Source organism: Hylobates moloch, unplaced genomic scaffold, assembly GCF_009828535.3.
Source record: "Hylobates moloch isolate HMO894 unplaced genomic scaffold, HMol_V3 SCAFFOLD_3, whole genome shotgun sequence".
Taxonomy (NCBI): domain Eukaryota; kingdom Metazoa; phylum Chordata; class Mammalia; order Primates; family Hylobatidae; genus Hylobates; species Hylobates moloch.
Genome location: NW_026652278.1, coordinates 67,882,568 through 67,903,328, shown reverse-complemented (window position 1 = coordinate 67,903,328; position 20,761 = coordinate 67,882,568). Strand labels below are relative to the sequence as shown.

At 40.3% G+C, this 20,761-nt stretch overlaps 1 protein-coding gene, 1 long non-coding RNA gene and 1 other non-coding gene across 13 annotated transcripts in view; 1 reads left to right on the top strand and 2 right to left on the bottom strand.

The window, feature by feature from the left end:
• Positions 1-20,761, top strand: part of CFAP70 (cilia and flagella associated protein 70) — a 102,886-nt gene that overhangs the window by 64,100 nt on the left and 18,025 nt on the right. For all 6 annotated transcript variants that reach the window (XM_032139801.2, XM_058436338.1, XM_058436337.1 and 3 more), the window contains 6 exons: positions 11-232; positions 12,917-13,075; positions 13,898-14,019; positions 15,649-15,801; positions 16,664-16,825; positions 18,250-18,339. In XM_032139801.2, the coding sequence (XP_031995692.1) occupies positions 11-232; positions 12,917-13,075; positions 13,898-14,019; positions 15,649-15,801; positions 16,664-16,825; positions 18,250-18,339 (908 nt within the window). The remainder of the gene's footprint in view (positions 1-10; positions 233-12,916; positions 13,076-13,897; positions 14,020-15,648; positions 15,802-16,663; positions 16,826-18,249; positions 18,340-20,761) is intronic.
• LOC116459355 (uncharacterized) lies at positions 6-18,507 on the bottom strand. Of its 6 annotated transcripts, none has more exons than XR_009212805.1 (6): positions 18,309-18,507; positions 17,132-17,181; positions 16,628-16,810; positions 14,470-14,541; positions 4,067-4,224; positions 6-142 (listed from the first exon to the last, which is right to left on the bottom strand). It is a non-coding gene; the product is annotated as an uncharacterized LOC116459355 (long non-coding RNA). The 6 variants fall into 6 exon arrangements; XR_009212806.1 differs by having other exon boundaries at positions 14,470-14,537; positions 16,645-16,810; XR_009212807.1 differs by having other exon boundaries at positions 16,747-16,810.
• LOC116466104 (U6 spliceosomal RNA) lies at positions 12,384-12,490 on the bottom strand. Its single transcript, XR_004247362.1, has one exon. It is a non-coding gene; the product is annotated as a U6 spliceosomal RNA (small nuclear RNA).

Below are 20,761 nucleotides of genomic sequence, written 5' to 3'. Positions count from 1 at the left end.
CTTTCCCCAGGTTTGTACTATGAAATTCAAAACAATGATATTCGAATGGAAATGGCATTTCATGAGGCCTCCAAACAGCTTCAGGCACGGATGCTTCAGGCACAAGTAACAAAGCAAAAGAGCACTGGTGTTGTAGAAGACACTGAGGAAAGAGGGAAGAGAGAATCTAGTTTAGGCCCTTGGGGAATCACAAATGGTTCTGCAACAGCAATCAAGGTGGAAGCCCCAGCAGGTAGGGCCAGGAAATAGAGGTGATGAGTGGCTATTAGAAAAATTACTGCCAGGTGTGGTGGCTCACACCTGTATTCCTAGCAACCTGGGAGGCTGAGATGGGAGGATCACTTGAGCCCAGGAGTTCAAGGTTGCAGTGAGCTGTGATCATACCACTGCACTCTAGCTTGAGTGACCAAAATCCCATCTCTAAAACAAAATTTAAAAAATAAAAAGAAAAGTACTGGCCTTAAGAACAGAAGCTGGCACATGGTAGGCACTCAGTAAATATTTGTTAAATGAATGAATACATGGAGTTTGAGTTATTTCAGGGATACCAGGAAAAACTCTTAACTTCTAAATATTTCCTCATTCATATGATTAGTAGTCTGAAACTTCTACTGTTGAGATTCAATTGTTTTAATCTTAGAGAATTTACTGTCTTTAAAAGGCATACCATTCTAACAGAGTAAATTTCATTTTTCCCCCTCACTTTTTTCTCTACCACATAAAGTCCCTCTCTTATGATTCTCAAATGTATTTATTTATGTACTCCCTTTCCCCTGCTGTTCTGTGATTCTCTTTTCCTCCAGTCATTCTAATGTGTGGTATGTGTGTTTTCGTTTGTGTGTTCCTTGCACATGTGCATTATTTTGTGTGCCTACATTTTTTAACAGTTTGAGGTGTAATTGACATTTCAAAAACTGCACATATTTAATATGTACAATTTGATAAATTTTGACGTATGTACACAATCAAGAAAACATCACCATAATCAACATAATGAACATATTCATTGTCCCTAAAACTTTCCTCATGCCCAGTTGTGGGCATCTCTTTCTCCTGCTCCCATTTCTAGACGACTACTGATCTGCTTTCTATCTATCTAGATAAGTTTGCATTTTCTAGAATTTTTGAATTCTAGAAAACATCTGGAATTTTCTAGAATTTCCAGAATTAAATAGAATCACACAGTATGTACTCTTTTTTATCTAAGCATAATTACTTTGAGATTTAAACATGTTGTTGCTTATATCAATATTTCATCCCTTTTTAATTGCAAAGTAGTATTCCATTGTATGGATATACCACAATTAGTTCATCCATTCACCTGTTGATGGATACCTGTGTTGTTTTTAGTTTGGAACTATTAAAATAAAACTACTATGGACATTCATCTACAAGTCTTTTTTTTTTTTTTTTTTTTTTTTTGAGATGGAGTCTTGCTCTGTCACCCAGGCTGGAGTGCAGTGGTGCGATCTTGGCTCACTGCAGCCTCCACCTCCCAGGTTCAAGCAATCCTCCTGCCTCAGCCTCCCAAGTAGCTGGAACTACAGATATGTGCCACCACACCTGGCTAATTTTGTATTTTTAGTAGAGACAGGGTTTCACCATGTTGCCCAGGCTGGCCTTGAACACCTGACCTCAGGTGATCTGCCTGCCTCGGCCTCCCAAAGTGCTGGGATTACAGGCATGAGCCACCACGACCAGACTCTTGTTATTTTTAATATGGATTTTGTTAGTAATTACCCCATTCAACCTGCATTTTGTTTATTTGCATCCTCTGCCTTTTTCTCTTGATAAGTCATGACAAAGGCCTAACATAATCTTTTCAAAGAACCAGGTTTTGGTTTTGTTTCTCTTCTCTATATATGTTATTTAAATCATTGATTTGCCAGGCGTGGTGGCTCACGCCTGTAATCCCAGCACTCTGGGAGGCTGAGGCAGGCGGATCACAAGGTCAGGAGATCGAGACCATCCTGGCTAACATGGTGAAACCCTGTCTCTACCAAAAATACAAAAAGTTAGCCGGACTCGTGGCGCATGCCTGTAGTCCCAGCTACTCGGGAGGCTGAGGCAGGAGAATCGCTTGAACCCAGGAGGCAGAGGTTGCAGTGAGCCGAGACTGTGCCACTGCACTCCAGCCTGGGCAACAGAGTGAGACTCCGTCTCAAAAAATAATAATAATAATAAATAAATAAACAAATAAATCATTGATTTATGCTTCTAAAGTTTAAGTATGTCTCTTTATTTTTTTGAGTTTGAAATGTTGCTCTTGGCTGGGCGCGGTGGCTCATGCCTGTAATCCCAGCACTTTGGGAGGCCGAGACGGGTGGATCACGAGGTCAGGAGATGGAGACCATCTTGGCTAACACAGTGAAACCCCGTTTCTACTAAAACTACAAAAAATTAGCTGGGCGTGTTGGCGGGCGCCTGTAGTCCCAGCTACTCGGGAGGCTGAGGCAGGAGAATGGTGTGAACCCAGGAGGCGGAGCTTGCAGTGAGCTGAGATTGGGCCACTGCACTCCAGCCTGGGGGACACAGCGAAACTCTGTCTCAAAAAAAAAAAAAAAAAAAAAAAGAAATGTTGCTCTTTTTCAGTTGATGTTCATCATCTTTATGTAATCATATCAATTTTTTGTTGTAAAATCAATTCTATTAGCCTGGATTTAATATAAAATAGAGCCTGAGTCAAGAATTTAATGCTAATACTTTAATTAGAAGAGTTAATTTCAGAACAGGCAGAGTGAAGAAAAAACAATAAGAGAGGCAATAACGGATATGAACCAATGTAAGGTGACATCTTATGTCTACATTGGCCATTTCATTATAATAAACTGCAAAGAATGCAGCTGGTTGCTTTGCAGCTTTGCAGGTAAACTTGCTTAGTCTTGTGGGACATCTCCAAGCATTCAGGCTATATAGAGAAACCATGACTGAATAATATGGGAAGGAAGAAGGAAAGAGAATCTGTTATTTTGTCTCTTCTCTTCCGTTGGTCAAAATTAATCACCTGTGGAGTTAAGTGCACCCATACTTTCAAGTTTTATACTCTGGTCCTTTTGGTACCTGCTTGGGAAGTCATATGCCATACCCTAAAGTGTAGAATTCTGTCCAATCCAGAAGTGGTGGGAAGAGCCAGGAACTCAGATTATGTGGCTGGTTGAACTAACTGTCCAACCAAGGGGTCGGGGAGGGCCTGGCTCTCATTGGTGAAGAAATAAGTAGTTCCTAGGTAGTAGGACCCCATGAACCCAAGTGCTGGCAGTCAGCCTTAGCAGCAGGACTGTGACTGGGCCTCTCATGGAGAAGTAGTTGCCAAAGTGCCTGATACAAAGCATGCACCTGAGGGTCTATGGCATTGACAGAACCTGAGATATGTTAGACAGGTAAGACACATCAATATCAATGTTTATATTATTATTTCTATAAACATACTATTCTCTGCTGAGCCACTTTCTGTACTTTTTTTCTTCTTTTATAGCTTTATTTTTCCAAGAACTAATAATTGCCTAATTTATTCAGAAAACTTAGTATTCTGTGTTCCTTTTGCGTTCTTCCCCACATGCTTCAAAAGTATTGTCAAGTGCCCATCAATATTTTTGATATGTTTGGCCGGGCACGGTGGCTCACACCTGTAATCCCGGCACTTTGGGAGGCCAAGGCGGGTGGATCACCTGAGGTCAGGGGTTCAAGACCAGCTTGTCAAATATGACGAAACCCGTCTCTACTAAAAAAACAAAAATTAGCTGGGTGTAGTGGTGGGCACCTGTAGTCCCAGAAACTCAGGAGGCTGAGGCAGGAGAATCACTTGAACCCAGGAGGCAGAGGTTGCAGTGAGATCAGATTGCGCCACTGCACTCCAGCCTGGGTGACAGAGCAAGACTCCATCTCAAAAAAATAGATAGATGATAGATAGATAGATGATAGATAGATAGATAGATAGATAGATAGATAGATAGATAGATGATAGATAGATAGATAGATGTTAAAATGCATCAGTCCATTTTTCCCCCCTAGAGATATTTCTTCCTCCAAAGTCTTCTATCTTCCTTCTTCAATTCTCAGTGCTTACCCTCTAGGCCTGATGGGTAACTCTTCTCCTGGGACGTTCCTTTGCTGTGATTCTGAAAATCTCCTTTAACTTCAAGATGCATCATTTCTTGGATTCTGTGCCTTCCTCTTTCATACTTTGCTTCCTCATTTTGGTGGAGCACATCCTCCAGAAGCTTCCTAAGAAAAGTATGAGTAATAAACATATTGAGGCCATGTATGCATAAAATAAATTTATTCTACAATACACATTAATAAATAATAAAATAGAAAAAATATATTTGCATATATCACCTAGGATTAAGAATATTTTCCTACATAATCAAAGCATCGTTTTTTCATACACATAAAGATGTAGTCACGTACTACATAACGTTTCAGTCAATGATGAATCACGTATGTGACAGTGGTCCCGTGATATTATAATACTGTATTTTTACTGTACCTTTTCTATGTTTAGATACACAAATACTTACCATTGTATTATAGTTGCCTCCAGTATTCAGTACAGTAACAGCCTGTACAGGTTTGTAGTGTAGGAGCAATAGGCTCTGAAATTCCCATTTCATCACTTTTATTATAGTTTACTGTTCTCTGATTAAATTCTTAATCTGACCTTTATCTTCTTGATCACAGTGACTATTGTTGGGAACAGGCCCCCAAATCTGGCCATAAACTGGCCCCCAAACTGGCCATAAACAAAATCTCTGCAGCACTGTGAAATGTGATGGCCACGACACCCAGGCTGAAGGTTCTGGGTTTACTGGAATGAGGGCGAGGAAACACCTGGCCCACCCAAGGGGAAAAACCACTTAAGGCATTCTTAAACCACAAACAATAGCATGAGTGATCTGTGCCTTAAGGACATGTTTCTGCTGTAGATAACTAGCCAGAGCCCATCCCTTTGTTTCGGCCCATCTCTTTGTTTCCCATAAAGTATACTTTTAGCTAATCTATAATCTATAGAAACAATGCTTATCACTGGCTTGCTGTCAATAAATATGTGGGTAAAACTGTTTATGGCTCTCAGCTCTGAAGGCTGTCAGCCCCAATTTCCCACTCCACACTCTATATTTCTGTGTGTGTGTCTTTAATTCCTCTAGCGCCGCTGGGTTAGGGTCTCCATGACTGAGCTGGCTTTGGCAACTATAAAGTTTGTGTCCCAACCTCCTGTGGCACTATTTATATTTTCTCTCCTTTTTATTTGTTTTGGTTCATATTGTCAGGTATCCTTGTGTGTCTGGTTATTTTTAAATCATATATAAGGCACTCTGTTGGTAAACTAATTCAGTTTGAGGGATCAAGAGGATTTGAAGATGACTTGTAATTCCTGTGAAGGCCTATTTCAGTTTCATCCTTTACTCTTAGAGTGTAGCTCTTTGGTATCTCAACTCAGATTCCTTTTGGTGGTCATTGTCTACCAGTGTCTGCCATACACATCCTTGAGAGTCAATCAAAAGTAAAGTTGAGCCTGCCAGACTCTCAGTCTCACCCTTGAGACTCATATACCCCTGCAAGAAAATATAGTTTCAGGCCGGGTGCAGTGGCTCATGCCTGTAATCCCAGCACTTTCGGAGGCCGAGATGGGTGGATCACCTGAGGTCAGGAGTTCGAGACCAGACTGGCCAACAGGGTGAAACCCCATCTCTACTAAAAATATAAAAACTAGCCAGGTGTGGTGGTGGGTGCCTGTAATCCCAGCTACTCGGCAGCCTGAGGCAGGAGAATTGCTTGAACCCAGGAGACAAAGGTTGCAGGGAGCCGACACGGTGCCACTGCACTCCAGCCTCAGCGACAGAGTGAGACTCCGTCTCAAAAAAAAAAAAAAAGAAAAGAAAGAAAATATAGTTTCAAATGATGAGCTGAAACCCTGGGTTTCTGCATTTCCTAGATTTGTGCTTAGAGAGTCTATCTGGTTAGCTCTCTGGTATATTCAAGCATGTTTTAAAAATATATATTTTGTTCACCTTTTCTGGTTGCCCTCAGTGGGAAATTGGTCTGAATGACCCAGTCAATAATTGCCAGAAGCAGAAGTCCTTCCCATCTACTTTTCTGTCCTTCAAAGGTTTTTTGATATTTCTTGTAGTTTATTTTTCCTCTTCTGTTTTCTTCATCTTTGTAGGTTTATACATTTTAAATTCTCATTTTAGTGAGATTTTCGAAATAAGAATAAGGAAATATATATATATAGCCTATCTACTCTGTTTAACTGGAAGTCTCGACCATCTTCTTCATCTAGACTCATAACCCATGTCCAACACATTCTTCTGTTGGTAATTCAAAATAGCCCAATCTCTTGCCTGCCTTAATTCAACCTAATATTGTATTTCTCTACTTCCATATATCACTAATGGAGCAATGTACATGTGTTCCATTTAATTTGTCTCAGTTTCTTATATATCTAATTTTCCATTCTATCAGCTGAAATCACATTTATAAGACTAATGTTCAATTTATAGTAATGGAAGCAGCATGAAGTGGTGTGGCAAACTCTCTTACAAGTTGCAAGTATTATATATTATATATATTTTTTTTTTTTTTTTTTTTTTTGAGATGGATCTTGGCAGTGGCGTGATCTCGGCTCACTGCAAACTGCGCCTCCCGGGTTCACGCCATTCTCCTGCCTCAGCCTCCCCAGTAACTGGGACTACAGACGCCTGCCACCACGCCCGGCTCTTTTTTTTGTATTTTTAGTAGAGACGGGGTTTCACCGCATTACCCAGGATGGTCTCGATCTCCTGACCTCGTGATCCGCCCGCCTCGGCCTCCCAAAGTGCTGGGATTACAGGTGTGAGCCACCATGCCCGGCTTAAAATGTTTTTTAAAACAGTAATTTGAAAGTGGGCCATCTAGTCTCTGTCATAAGTAATCAACTCTGCTACTGTAATGTGAAAGCAGTCATAGATGATGCATTTAAAAATGGGTGTGACTGTGTCCCAAAACAACTTTTTTTTTATATATATATAGGTGGCAGGCCATATATGGCCCATAGGCTATAGTTTGCAGCTCTGTCTTAACAGCAACCATTAAAAAACAAACCACAATTAGATATACTCTAATACACTATAGATAAGTCAAAATGGGATACTAAAAAATGTTCGCATAATTCACAGGAAGGCAGAAAAAGGAAAATAGTAGAATCAAAAGCAGAGAAAACAAATAATAAAATAGCAAACTTAAATCCTAACATAAATAAATACTATGGTAGGCTAAACAATGGCTTCTCCAAAGATGTTCATGTCCTAATCCCTGGGACCTGGAACTGTTGCCTTATATAGCAAAAGAGACTTTGCAAATCTGGTCAAGAATCTTGAAATGGGGAGATTATCTTGGATTGTCTGGGTAGGTCCAATGTAATCACAAGGGTCCTTATATGAGAGATGCGGGAGAAGTCACAGACAAAAAAAAGACAATGTGATAATGGAATCAGAGGGCTAGAGAAAGATATTTGAAGATGTTATGCTTCTGGCTTTGAAGTTGGAGGGAAGGGGCTATAAACTAAGGTATATAGGTAGCCTCTACAAGCGGAAAAGGCAAGGAAATAAATTCTCCCTTAGAGTCTCCAGAAGGAGCTAGCCCTGCCAAATCTTGACCTTAATCCAGTGAAACTGATTTCAGACTTTTGGCCTTGAGAACTATAAGATAATATGTTTGTGTTGTTTTAAGCCACTAAGCTTGCAGGAATTTGTTATAGCAGCAATAGGAAACTAACATAATTACATTCAATGCAAATGGTCTAAACATACAAATTAAAAGACATAGACTGACTTTAAATAATAATTTTAAAAACCTCAACTATATGTTGTGTACAGGAACCTCATTTCAAATATAATGATATAGTCTGAGTGTAGTGGCTCATGCTTGTAATCCCAGTGCTTTGGGAGGCTGAGGTGGGAGGATCACTTGAGGCCAGGAGTTTGAGACCACTCTGGACAACATAGTGACACTCTGTCCCCAAAAATCCACAAACAAATATAGTGACATAGATAAATTAAGCATAAAAGGATAAACAATAAGAGCTTATGAACCAATAATAGTAAGCTGGAGTAGCTGTGTTAATAATGGGCAAGACTCCAGAGCAAAGAAAATCAGTTGAGACAAAGAGAAACCTTAAATAACAATAACAGGATTAATTCACCAAGAAGACATACCAGTTCTAAGTGTGTTTGCACTAAACAACACAGCTTTGCAAGACAATGAAGCAAAAACTAACAGAGCCAAAGGGATATGCAGACAAATTCATACTTAAGTTGCGTGTGCCTCACTCCTATCTCCATATTTGATAGAACCACTAAACAGAGAATTAACAGAATATAGAAAAATTGAACAGCACCATTAACCAGTGGGATCCAATTGATACTATAGATTACTCCACCCAACAACAGCAAGATACACATTCTTTCAAGTGCACATGGAACATTCATCAAGACAAACTATATCCTGGGCAATAAAACTGAACTTAACACACTTAAATGAATTGAAATAATGCAATGTATGATCTCAGACCATGACAGAACCAAACTAGTTATAAGTAATAGAAAGATAACAGGAAAATCTGGCCAGGTGTGGTGGCTCTTGGCTCATGCCTGTAATCCCAGCACTTTGGGAAGCCAAGGCTGACAGCTCACTTGAAGTCAGTAGTTTGAGACCAGCCTGGCCAACATGGGGAAACCCTGTCTCTACTAAAAATACAAATATTAGCTGGGTGTGGTGGTGCACGACTGTAATCCTAGCTACTTGGGAGGCTGAAACAGGAGAATCGCTTGAACTCCGGAGGCAGAGGTTGTAGTGAGCCGAGATTGGGCCACTGCACTACAGCCTGGGCAACAGAACAAGACTCTGTCTCAAAAAAAAAACAGGAAAATTTCTAAACACTTAGAAATGATCAACACATATCTAAATATTCCTCTAATGAAAGATGAAGTCACAGGGAAATTTGAAAATTTGAACTGAATGAAAATAAAAATATAAGTTATTAGCTGGGTACGGTGGCTCATACCTGTAATCCCAGCACTTTGGGAGGACAAGGGAGGCAGATCACCTGAGGTCAGAAGTTCAAGACCAGCCTAGTCAACATGGTAAAACCCCGTCTCTACTGAAAATACAAAAATTAGGCAGGTGTGGTGGTGCACAGCTGTAATCCCAGTTACAGGGAGCCCTGTGCAGACCCCGTTTTAATGTCCTTTTGGCAGCAGACTGTTGTTTTGTCCCATACATTCAGGTCTCTAAGCCAGTGTAGAATCCATCATGGTTTGGTGTGGCCCGCCTGGGACTATGATATTGGCATAGTTTTTTTGTGTGTGTGACATTCATGTTTTGTCATGTTCATTCCTTTCTCTGAATCCTGTCATTGTGTTCTTGCAGCTGTGTGACATGAATGGTGCAGTTTTGGTTATATGTGAGGGGGATTTTCAGTGTAAGCTGGCCCTGGCCTTGCCCCTCCACCCCAATAGCTAGCCAGGCCAGCTGCCCAATCCTCCCCTCTGCTCCTCCTCTCTGCATGTGTCTCAGACCATCTGCATGGCTGCTTCGTTCTCCAGCCTTCCCCAGCCTTCCCCAGCCTCAGCAAGGATGAGTTGATCCATGAGCTTATTTGGCTTTGGGGGATCCCTGGCTTCTTTTTATTTCTTTTTATTAGGAGGAGCTGGGGGAGAACCCAGTCAGCCTGTTTTCCCCACCTTCTCTTTCACTAGAATCATGTCTGTATGTCCACAAGTACCCAGTGTTTAGCTTCCATTTATAAGTGAGAACTTGCAGTATTTGGTTTTCTGTTCCTGCATTAATTTGCTTAGGATAATGGCCTCCAGCTGCATCCATGTTGCTGCAAAAGACATGATTTTGTTCTTTTTTGTGCTGCGCAGTACTCCATGGTGTATATGTACTGCATTTTCTTTATCCAGACCACCATTGATGGGCACCTTAGCTAGATTCCGTGTCTTTACCATTGTGAATATTGCAAGCACATGTGTCCTTTTGGTAGAAAGATTTGTTTTATTTTGGATATATACCCAGTAATGGGATTGAAACTCTATATTCAATGACAAAACATCGGTAGTTTGAAATTAGCCATGGTAGGAGAATTCACGTCATGGAAATCAGCAAACCAGGCTTCACCCACACCCCTGACAGCCAGCAGTTAAACATTTACCATCTCATCACTGGACATATAGGAAAACTTCAAGTATTTGGAAATATACACTTCTAAATAACCCACAGGTTGCCAAGGCAGGCAGATCACTTGAGGCCAGGAGTTCGAGACCAGCCTGCACAAAATGGCAAAACTCTATCTCTACAAAAATTAAAAAAAAAAAAAAAAGCCAGGTGTGGTGGCGTGTTTGTAGTCCTGGCTACTAGGGAGGCTCAGGTGGGAGGATCACGTGAGCCTAGGAGGTAGAGGCTGCAGTGAGCTGTGATTGTGCCACTGCACTCCAGCCTGGGTGACAGTGAGAGTCCGTCTCAATAAATAAATACATACAGATCTAAATAAATAAATAATCAACCCACAGGTCAAAGAAGAAATCACAAAGGATATTAGAAAATAGTTTGGACTTAATGATAATGATAGCAAAACAAATCAAAATGTGTGGGATTAGCTAAATTATTTGCTAGAGAGAAGTTTATAGCTGTAAATGCTTATATTGGAAAATAAGAGAAGTCTAAAATCAATGATCTAAGGTTCTACCTTAAGAAGCTAGAACAAGAAAATAAAATTAAACTCAAAATAAGTGAAAGGAAGAAAATAATAGACCAGAATAGAAATCAATGAAATAGAAAACAGACAAAAATAGAGACAATCAATGAAACCAATAGCTGTTTCTTTCAGAAGATCAATGAAACAGATAAATCTGATCAGGGAAAAAAAGAAGTCACATTACCAATATCACAAATGAGAGAGAGGACATCACTGAAAATCTTATAAATATTAAAAAGATAATAAGGAGAAGTTATTAACAACTTAATGCCAACAAATTTAACAACTTAAATGAAATGTATGAATACCTTGACAGACATAAACTAACAAAACGTACTCAAGAAGAAACAATCTGAATAGCCCTATATCTCCTAAGGAGGTTAAATGGGTAATAAAAACCTCTCACAAAGAAAATTTCAGCCCCCAAAGGCTTTATTAGTGTATTCTATTAAATAAGGAAGAACTAATTCCAATCATACCACATGTTCAAAACATAGAGAAAAAGAGAACACTTACAAACTCTTAATTTGAGAACAGTAATCACCCTGGTATCAAAACCAGACAAAGCCATCCCAAAGAGAGAAGAGTACATACAAATAACTTTCATAAGCCTGGACACAATACTTCTTTATTTAATTAATTTTATTGTTATTATTCTTTTTTAAGAGACAAGGTTTAGTTATGTTGCCCAGGCTGCTCTCAAACTCCTAGCCTCAAGCGATCCTCCCACCTCAGTTTCCCAAATAGCTGGGATTATAGGCATGAGGCACCACACCTTGTTTGACACAATAATTCTTAACAAATATTAGCCAATCAATTTCAGCAACATATAGAAAAGATATATTTAAGCAGGGTTGTAAGATCAGTTTCACATTTGAAAATCAACGTAATTTACCACCAGGATAGCTAAAATTAAAAAGATTGATAAGATAAATTTATAACAAGGATGTGGAGTAACTGAAACTCTCATTCCTGGTGAGAATGCAAAATGATGTAACCACTTGAGAAAACTGGTAATTTTTTTCTTTTTTTTCATATACTTACATGGCCTTCCAATAAATGGCAATTTTTAAAGGTTATTTTTCTTTTCTCTTTTCAACACCATGCCTGGCTAATGTTTGTTTTAGTAGAGATGAGGTCTCACTGTGTTTCTCAGGCTGGTCTTGAACTCCTGAGCTTAAGCAGTCCTCTTGGCTCAGCTTCCCAAAGTGCTGGGATCACAGGCGTGAGTCACCTCGCCCAACTTCTTTTATTTATTTATTTATTTATTTATTTATTTATTTATTTATTTATTGAGACAGAGTCTCCCTCTGTCGCCCAGGCTGGAGTGCAGTGGCGCCATCTGGGCTCACTGCAAGCTCTGCCTCCCGGGTTCACGCCATTCTCCTGCCTCAGCTTCCTGAGTAGCTGGGACTACAGGCGCTTGCCACCACGCCCGGCTAATTTTTTGTATTTTTAGTAGAGATGGGGTTTTACCGTATTAGCTAGGATGGTCTCGATCTCCTGACCTCATGATCTGCCCACCTCGGCCTCCCAAAGTGCTAGGATTACAGGCGTGAGCCACCGCACTCGGCTCCAACCTCTTATTTTCTTAATTGATATATAGTATTTATATGTATTTATGGAGTGACATTTTGTTACATGCATTTAAAATGTGGAATGCTTCAGGAATCTGTGAGTCATCCTTGTGCAGGGGCCATGCTAATCTTCTCTGTGCTGTTCCAATTTTAGTATATGTGCTACTAAAGTGAGGACAAAACTGGCAAGTTTTGAAATAAGCTTAAACATACATACACATGCTAGCAGTTTCACTCCTAGATCTTAACCCAACTGAAACAAACATATCCTTACCAAGATCTGTATGTAAATGTTTAAATAAAAAGATTATTTATTTATTTTATTTCTTTTAATAACTTAAAATAGGGATCTGTTTGATATTATCATGACTTGGACTAGCAGCACGGTTGTACTGGGGGGTCACAGTGACAGAAACTGTTTTGCCAGTTTAGCTTGTACTCTTTAAATTATTCAAAAATATAAACGAGTCTACCAAACAAGTCTGTCCTTCTTGAAATATTTAGGGAATATGTTTCTTATGCTTTGCAAAATGTATCTCTTACAATAACCTTTAAATACTCAATGTAAGAAGTTTTATTTTTCATTAAAATGTAATCTATTTAGGAGCAGGAGCTGCATTATCTATTCTAGACAAATTTCTTGAAGAATCCTCCAAACTGCAGTCTGATTCACAAGAACCCATTTTGACTACACAAACTTGGGATCCAAATATAAGCCAAAAACCATCTAACACATTTATCAAGGAGATACCAACAAAGAAAGGTAACTAGAAATAAAGATTTCCACTTGGAAGAGGGGCATAAGCTAGACAAGGATGAAGACTCTTACGATGATGAAATGGCAATCCTGACTTGTTTGAAGTTGATAACCAGGCTCTGAAATCCAAACTCAATGGTGTAACTCTCTCAGTAAGCAAGAATTTTATATTTGGCTCACAGAAGTAGCCAACTACAGACCTATGATTTCCTAACAGTTCTTCATTTTTAATAAACATCTACAAACTGTGTTTCACATTCAAGAAGATCTGAATACTTTTTTAAACCTTTTTATTTGGTTGTACTTGCATTTGGAACCACAAGTAGATTTACCTTGAGAATGTCTGAGTTCTCCTTTTTGGGGACCATTGCTAGAGAGTAGTCAATTGCTTTCTAGATTATGATCCCTCTCATGTATTAGATAAGAAGACTCCCTGCTAAGTGAGTGTGTCTGAATTTCTTTCTTTCTTTTTTTTTTTGAGACGGAGTCTTGCTCTGTTGCCAGGCTGGAGTGCAGTGGCGCAATCTTGGCTCACTGCAACCTCCGACTCCTTGGTTCAAGCGATTCTCCTGCCTCAGCCTCCCAAGTAGCTGGGATTACAGGCACGTGCCACCATGCCCAGATAATTTTTGTATTTTTAGTACAGACGGGGTTTCACTATGTTGGCCAGGATGGTCTCGAACTCCTGACCTCGTGATCCGCCTGCCTCGGCCTCCCAAAGTGCTGGGATTACAGGCGTGAGCCACTGCACCCGCCCGAGTGTGTCTGAATTTCTGACACTTTTTCTATTATATCCAATATTCAATACTTTTAATGTAATATTTTCAGAAGCATCAAAATGTCAAGATTCATCAGCTCTTCTGCATCCCGGCCTTCATTATGGTGTTTCTCAAACTACCACCATCTTCATGGAGACCATACGTTTCTTGATGAAAGTCAAGGCTATGCAGGTCAGAGTATTTGGAAAAGGGCGAGTAGATGGAAAGATTTTAGCAAACTCTTTATTCTGTCCATAATGATATCTTTCAAGCTTACATATTTGTGAAACAGAAATCAAATATGCTTTTGAGAGCATACTTTAAGCCCAACGGGAAGAACATCCAAATATGAACTACTCTTTGCACATGGCAGCAGAAGACCTCACTGCAAGTTCTGCTCCCTGTAGAATACCAACAGAGCTAAATCAGACTCTAAGGCATATGTTGCCTGATATCACTTTATTATGGGAATTCATTTTGTGAGTGTTGGGGGTTCACAGGAGCCAAATCATTCCCTTCTTCCCTTCTAGGTTAGATCCAATTAGAAACATACACAGTACTATGTGGGGGAATAAAAATATTAGCTTATTTTTATTGGTAAAACTGAGCTGGACAATGTAACTAGCCCCACATTTGATTTACCCATGCAGTCACAGGTAGAGCAGCTGAAGAATTGAAGCCTCCTCTCAGAGAAGAGCATCCTAGGAGGTCTGCCTATGACATGGGAAGCAAGAAGCATATTCATGAACAAGCAGTAGGAGAGAGCAAGATTCAGGAGACAAGAGTGTTTGGTTTTGATCCTGCCAAGTGCATGCCCTACTCGAGGGCAGGCAAGCTCAAGAAAGGGCAAGAATTATTAACTGGGTGGGATTGAGCCACATTAAGCAGGAGCCTTTAACACATTAACCCTCCTCAAAATAGAAACAGACTCTCTTCTTCCACAGCTAAATAAGTCATTAGCCCCCCAAGGTCAGAGACCCAGAAGGCAGGTAGAAAAAATAGCTGCAGCTGTTCCCTCTAGTATTCTCCTAAAAAGGTGTAAGTATAATGTAGAATTTTCTACATTATAGGCTGAGATGGGAACAGTGGGAGATGAAAAGAAGGATTTACCCTCGACTTAAGAAGTATATCTTTGTTAAATTTGTAGGTCTTATAAAGTGTAAAAAGCAAAGATTTGGCCAGGCATGGCGGCTCACCCCTATAATTCCAGCACTTTTGGGAAGCCAAGGCAGGAGGATTGCTTGAGGCCAGGAGGCTGCAGTAAGCAGCCCTGGGTGACAGAGCAAGACCCTGTCTCTTAAAAAAAAAAAAAATACAAAATACAAAAATTGACCCAAAGTACGAAAATGGTAAACATAACCAATGTTTGGAGGTTGATCCAAAACAGACATTTATGTTTCTAAGATTTCAAGTCTAGATTGTTAGAAAGGCAGTTTTACCTCACTTAAGTTTCCTTACAACGTCAGCTGCCTGAAAATGTTACCTCCTTTGTAAATGGGGTGATTGATGATGTGCCTTTGTCTGCTGCGTAATACATACAGTCTAACACTCACCTAGTATGATGACCAGCAAGACCAGAATTGTACAATATTGCAAGTTATTCACTTGGTAATGTCTTCATTTGGTGACTAGTGAATAGCTAGTAATGGAACTATGAAGTGCAGAGTGTTTGTAATTCACCCTTTACCTTTTGAAGTTGAGGATAATTATTTCATTCTGTAATATATTTCTTACTATTTATTATCAGAGACAGAATCCTTCAACCGAAAAAGACACAATGCAGCCATTTATATGTTCCTTATAATCTGATTATCCTTGCAGTATGTGCAGAGAGTGCTTGCACATGAGCTGTTATGCCCTCAAGGAGGCCCCAGCTGTGAATATTACTTGGTGCTGGCCCAAACACACATTCTTAAGAAGGACTTTACCAAGGCAGAAGAATACCTTCAACAAGCAGCCCAGATGGACTACCTGGTAATGACTTTTGCTAAAGCCTCTTGAGTCTGGAGAAGGGGCTTTATTTAAAGGTGGTGATGCCATATCACACATAGATTTCTGGTGAACAGAGGTGGTGGTCATCAGTTGTCAGTAAACTCATCTCTCTATACCCTTCCATTTGCTTTTCTTAAGTAATCATGAGTTGGCTGGGCGCGGTGGCTCACAACTGTAATCCCAGCACCCTGGGAGGCTGAGGCAGGCAGATCATGAGGTCAGGAGTTCAAGACCAGCCTGGCCAACATAGTGAAACCCCATCTCTACTAAAAATACAAAAAATTAGACGGGCGTGGTGGCGGATGCCTGTAATCCCAGCTACTCAGGAGGGTGAGGCAGGAGAATCGCTTGAACCCGGGAGGCGGAGGTTTCAGTGAGCGGAGATTGAGCCACTGCACTCCAGCCTGGGCAACAGTGCAAGACTCCATCTCAAAAAAAATAAATAAATAAATAAAGTAATCATGAGTTTTGCAAAGGGCAGAGAAAAGGAGATCTTTAGCTGATAGTGTTTATTTCAATTTTTCTAGATTTCTTATATTTTCTCATGTGAACACTATTGGGGTTCTGCTTGAATGTTTTTCTTAATATTTACTCCACACCCAAAATGGCTTTAAAGAATGCAAGAAAGAAATCTGAGGGCAGACCTAGAAAAATGTCTCCTTGTACAATTAAATGGTTATGTTTCTGAGTGCTCTTAGAAAAAGAAAACAGTTGATCTGAAAAAGAAAAGAAAAGAGAAAGGAAATGGACTTAATCTATCTAAATTTAAATGTTAAACAAAGATCATCAAGATACTTTTAAATACTACCTTATCCCATGTACTACTTGCTTTTCACTTTCCCAGAACCCCAATGTCTGGGGCCTGAAGGGCCATCTGTATTTTCTGAGTGGAAATCATTCTGAGGCCAAGGCATGCTATGAACGAACCATTAGCTTTGTAGTGGATGCTTCTGAGATGCACTTCATCTTCCTGCGACTGGGGCTCATCTATCTGGAAGAGAAAGAGGTGAGGGGTAGAGGATGGGGAATAACCCCATGGTCTTGGACCTGATTGTAATTCAAGCATTAACATCTATCTGTGTGGACTAGAACTAGTAATATAATAATGACACTTTTACATCCAAAGGTAAAGTGACTTGCCCAACATCAGACAACCAGTAATTAGTGGAAGCAGCATTCAAACTCAGGCAGGCTGAAACCAGAGTCTGTGATTTTAACCATTATGCTACTAAACAGTTCTTAAGAATTCAGTAAATGTTATGTTAGCTAAAATTGTATTTGCAGTAGTAGAAACATCCTTAGCTTGACTTACCTAACAGAAGGTATCATGAGCTTCAAAAGGACTTCTCTCCAAACTTTCTCCTAAACACAAAGGGTTATATTTAATTTAGCTGAAGCTAACCCCATTCCATAGGGCACTCTGACCTGACCATGGAAGCAGTCCCTCCCCATATTTTGGGAAATATTCCAAGTTCTTTGGAAAAAAAAAAACTTTCTTTTATGGAAAATTTCAATACATACAAAGCAAACAGAATAGTAGAATGAAACACCATGTACCCATCATCTCGCTATAACAATTATCAACATTCTGCCAAAGGCCTTTTGACTCCCCTGCTTTTGTTTTGACTTTATTCTATTTTTCCCATCAGAACACCCAGCTGTCTTTTTATTTAATATAAAACAGCAACAGCAACAAGAAATTACAATGCTGTATGATGTTAAATGGAAAGCTCACATAGGCTTGAGAGAAATCTCTATCCCACTGTAGTGAAGTATATAAGGAAAAGTTTTCTTTCTGATGTCATTGAAAGCTGCATCTTCAGAGCACTGCTGACTTAGGCAGACCCTGGGCAAGCAGGTCTTAGGCTGTTTGCTGAGGCTTAGCTATAGATGTATCTCATGTTGGAGATACAGGACAAGAAATTGTCCCTTCAGGGCTATGTCCTTTGAAAGTTTGTCTTTTGAGTTTTTCTAAAATTCTAAGATCTTTTACAACAAAGGGAATAGATTTCCAGAATGATGAGGCTGTATCAAGTATACCGTTTAGTCCAGAGATTGTATGTTTGTCATGCCACCACATGATGTTGCATTTAAGTAAAAGGGAGTAATCCATGAAGTGGAGGTGGAATTCAGATAAGCATGATGGTTGCCCCCACTTTCAGTGTAACTCCTTGCCTCAACTCTTACAGAGACTATAAATGCCTTTGGAACTACTTCCAAGTGAAAATCTGCCCTTTCATGTGATCTATCCATCTCCTCTCACCAATCTTCTTGCGATAACTCCCTTAAGGTAGATGTAAAAGTACAATTAAAGGACTTACTTAACTTAGATTGTTCTGGAGAGCAACTATCAGAGATCCCATGATCATCCCAGCAATATGGGGTTTGAAGCTTCTAGAACAGTAGCTTAGTGGTGCTTTCTTTCTACAGTATGAAAAGGCAAAGAAAACCTATATGGAAGCCTGTAAGAGATCACCTTCATGCCTTACCTGGCTAGGACTGGGAATCGCCTGCTATCGGGTAAGAGGATGAAGGCTTGAGACTAGGGCTGTGGATACAGCTGACCTTGATTCCTTGGCCTTCCAAGCATCCTGGAGGTTTGTGATGACATTGGAATAGCAATCAGGGTTGTCTGCTATAATGAAAAGTTGTTCTTCAAAGGTGTTCCGTGAACTGAAGGTCACTTAACTAGCTAGAAAAATAAAAGATCTTTTTTAAAAATCCCAGAAAAACCTGAACCAAGAAGCTACATAATAAAAAAATTTCATGTTATTTGGTATAGACACTCTTTTGTGATATTATCTGTAAGAAAAAGATGATATGGGAGATGAAGAATCTATTCAAGTCAATTAAAGAAATTGATTGACACTTACTAAGCACTGTGACCCTTTGATATGCAGGAGGAGTGGCTGTAACTTCTGGCAGAAGCTTTTGCTCTGCTTCTCCTAAAAACTCTTTACTTAACCTTCCCTCATTTCCTCCAGTCTTCAAAGAAGGCAAACATCCTCTTGTTCCTGCCTAATTTCTTCAGGTGTATTATTGATTCCATGTCTCTCCTTTTCTTTGAATACCTTACTCATTTATTTATTATTTATTTATTTATTTATTTATTTATTTATTTATTTTTGAGATGGAGTCTTGCTCTGTCTCCCAGACTAGAGTGCAGTGGTGCAGTGGTGTCACCTCAGCTCACTGCAACCTCTGCCTCCTGGGTTCAAGTGATCCTCCTGCCTCAGCCTCCTGAGTAGCTGGGATTACAGGTGCCCACCACCATGCCAGGCTAACATGCAACAGAGCCATGCCATGAAACAGAGCAAGATCCCCATCTCTACAAAAACATTAAAAATTAACCAGGCATGGTGGCATGTGCCTGTAGTCCCAGATACTTGGAAGGCTAAGGTGGAAGGATTGCTTGTGGGAACACAGAAGTTAGAGGCTGCAGTGAGCCATGATTGTGCCACTGCACTCCAGCCTGGGTGACAGAGCAAAACCTCATCTCTAAAAATAAATAGACAAATAGATACAAAATATGAAGAAAACATTAAAGTATCCATAATTCCACAAGTTGGTGATAACCACTGTTAACATTTGAATGCATTTTCCTCCCATCTTTTTTTAATATATATGAAAGCAATTTTAATGTATAAAATGTAAATATTTACTGCTTTGTAACCTTTTATCTACTTAACAGTATAGTATTGGTATCTTCTTATAGCTCTGTCACCCAGGCTGGAGTGCAGTGGCGCCATCTTGGCTCACTGCAACCTCTGCCTCCTGGGTTCAAGTGATTCTCCTGCCTCAGCCTCCTGAATAGCTGGGATTACAGGCGTGTGCCACCACACCCAGCTAATTTTTGTGTTTTTAGTAGACGTGGGATTTTGCCATGTTGGCCAGGCTGGTCTTGAACTCCTGTCCTCAGGTGATCCTCCCACCTCGGCCTCCCAAAGTGCTGGGATTACAGGCGCGAGCCACTGCACCCGGCCTGTGTTTTGTTTTTCACACATCTGTCAGTGAGCTCTTTGAGGGCAGATATTGTATTTTATTTATTTACTTGAGACAGGGTCTTGCTCTGTCACCCAGGCTGGTGTACAGTGGCTCAATCTCAGCTCATTGCAATCCCTGCCTCCAGGGCTCGGTTGATCCTCCTGCCTCAGCCTCCTGAGTACCTGGGACTATAGGATTTTATTTTTTTACTCCCAGCATCTAGCATACTGCCTGACACAGAGCAAATCCTTGGCAAATGTAGGTTGATTAAATAATGAATCAATGTCTCAGAGACTTCAAAGTGTGGGCCAAAGTATGGGTGTGGGTGAAAGGCCATCTCTTGTCTTCAGCCTAGAAACCCATTATTTAATTACTTTAAAGCAGAAAAAGTAGGCTGGGCACGGGTGGCTCATGCCTGTAATCCCAGCACTTTGGGAGGCCAAGGTGGGCAGATCACTTGAGGCCAGGAGTTTGAGACCAGTCTGGCCAAAATGGTGAAACCCCATCTGTACTAAAAATACAAAAATTAGCCAGGTGTGGTGGCGGGCACCTGTAATTCTAGCTACTCGGGAGGCTGAGGCAGGAGAATCGATTAAACCTGGGAGGCAGAGGTTGCAGTGAGCCGAAATCATGCCATTGCACTCCAGCCTGGGCAGCACAGCGAGACTCTGTCGAAGAGAAGAGAAGAGGAAAAGAAAAGAAAAGAGAAAGAAAACGGAGGGTGAGGAGGGGAGGGGAGAGGAGAGAGGAGAGGAAAGGAAAGAGAGGAGAGAAAAGAAAAGAAAAGAAAAAAGAAAAGAGAAGAGCTACTTTACTGGGGAAGGGAGAGCCTTTTGGAATGTTTTACAAAGCAACAAAGCAAACTCACAGTTTTAGGAAGCAGCAACAATTTCCATGTGCCCAGAGCTCAGAGTGCACCCCAGAGTCTCTGAATACTGCATTTGATTGCTCGGGATTG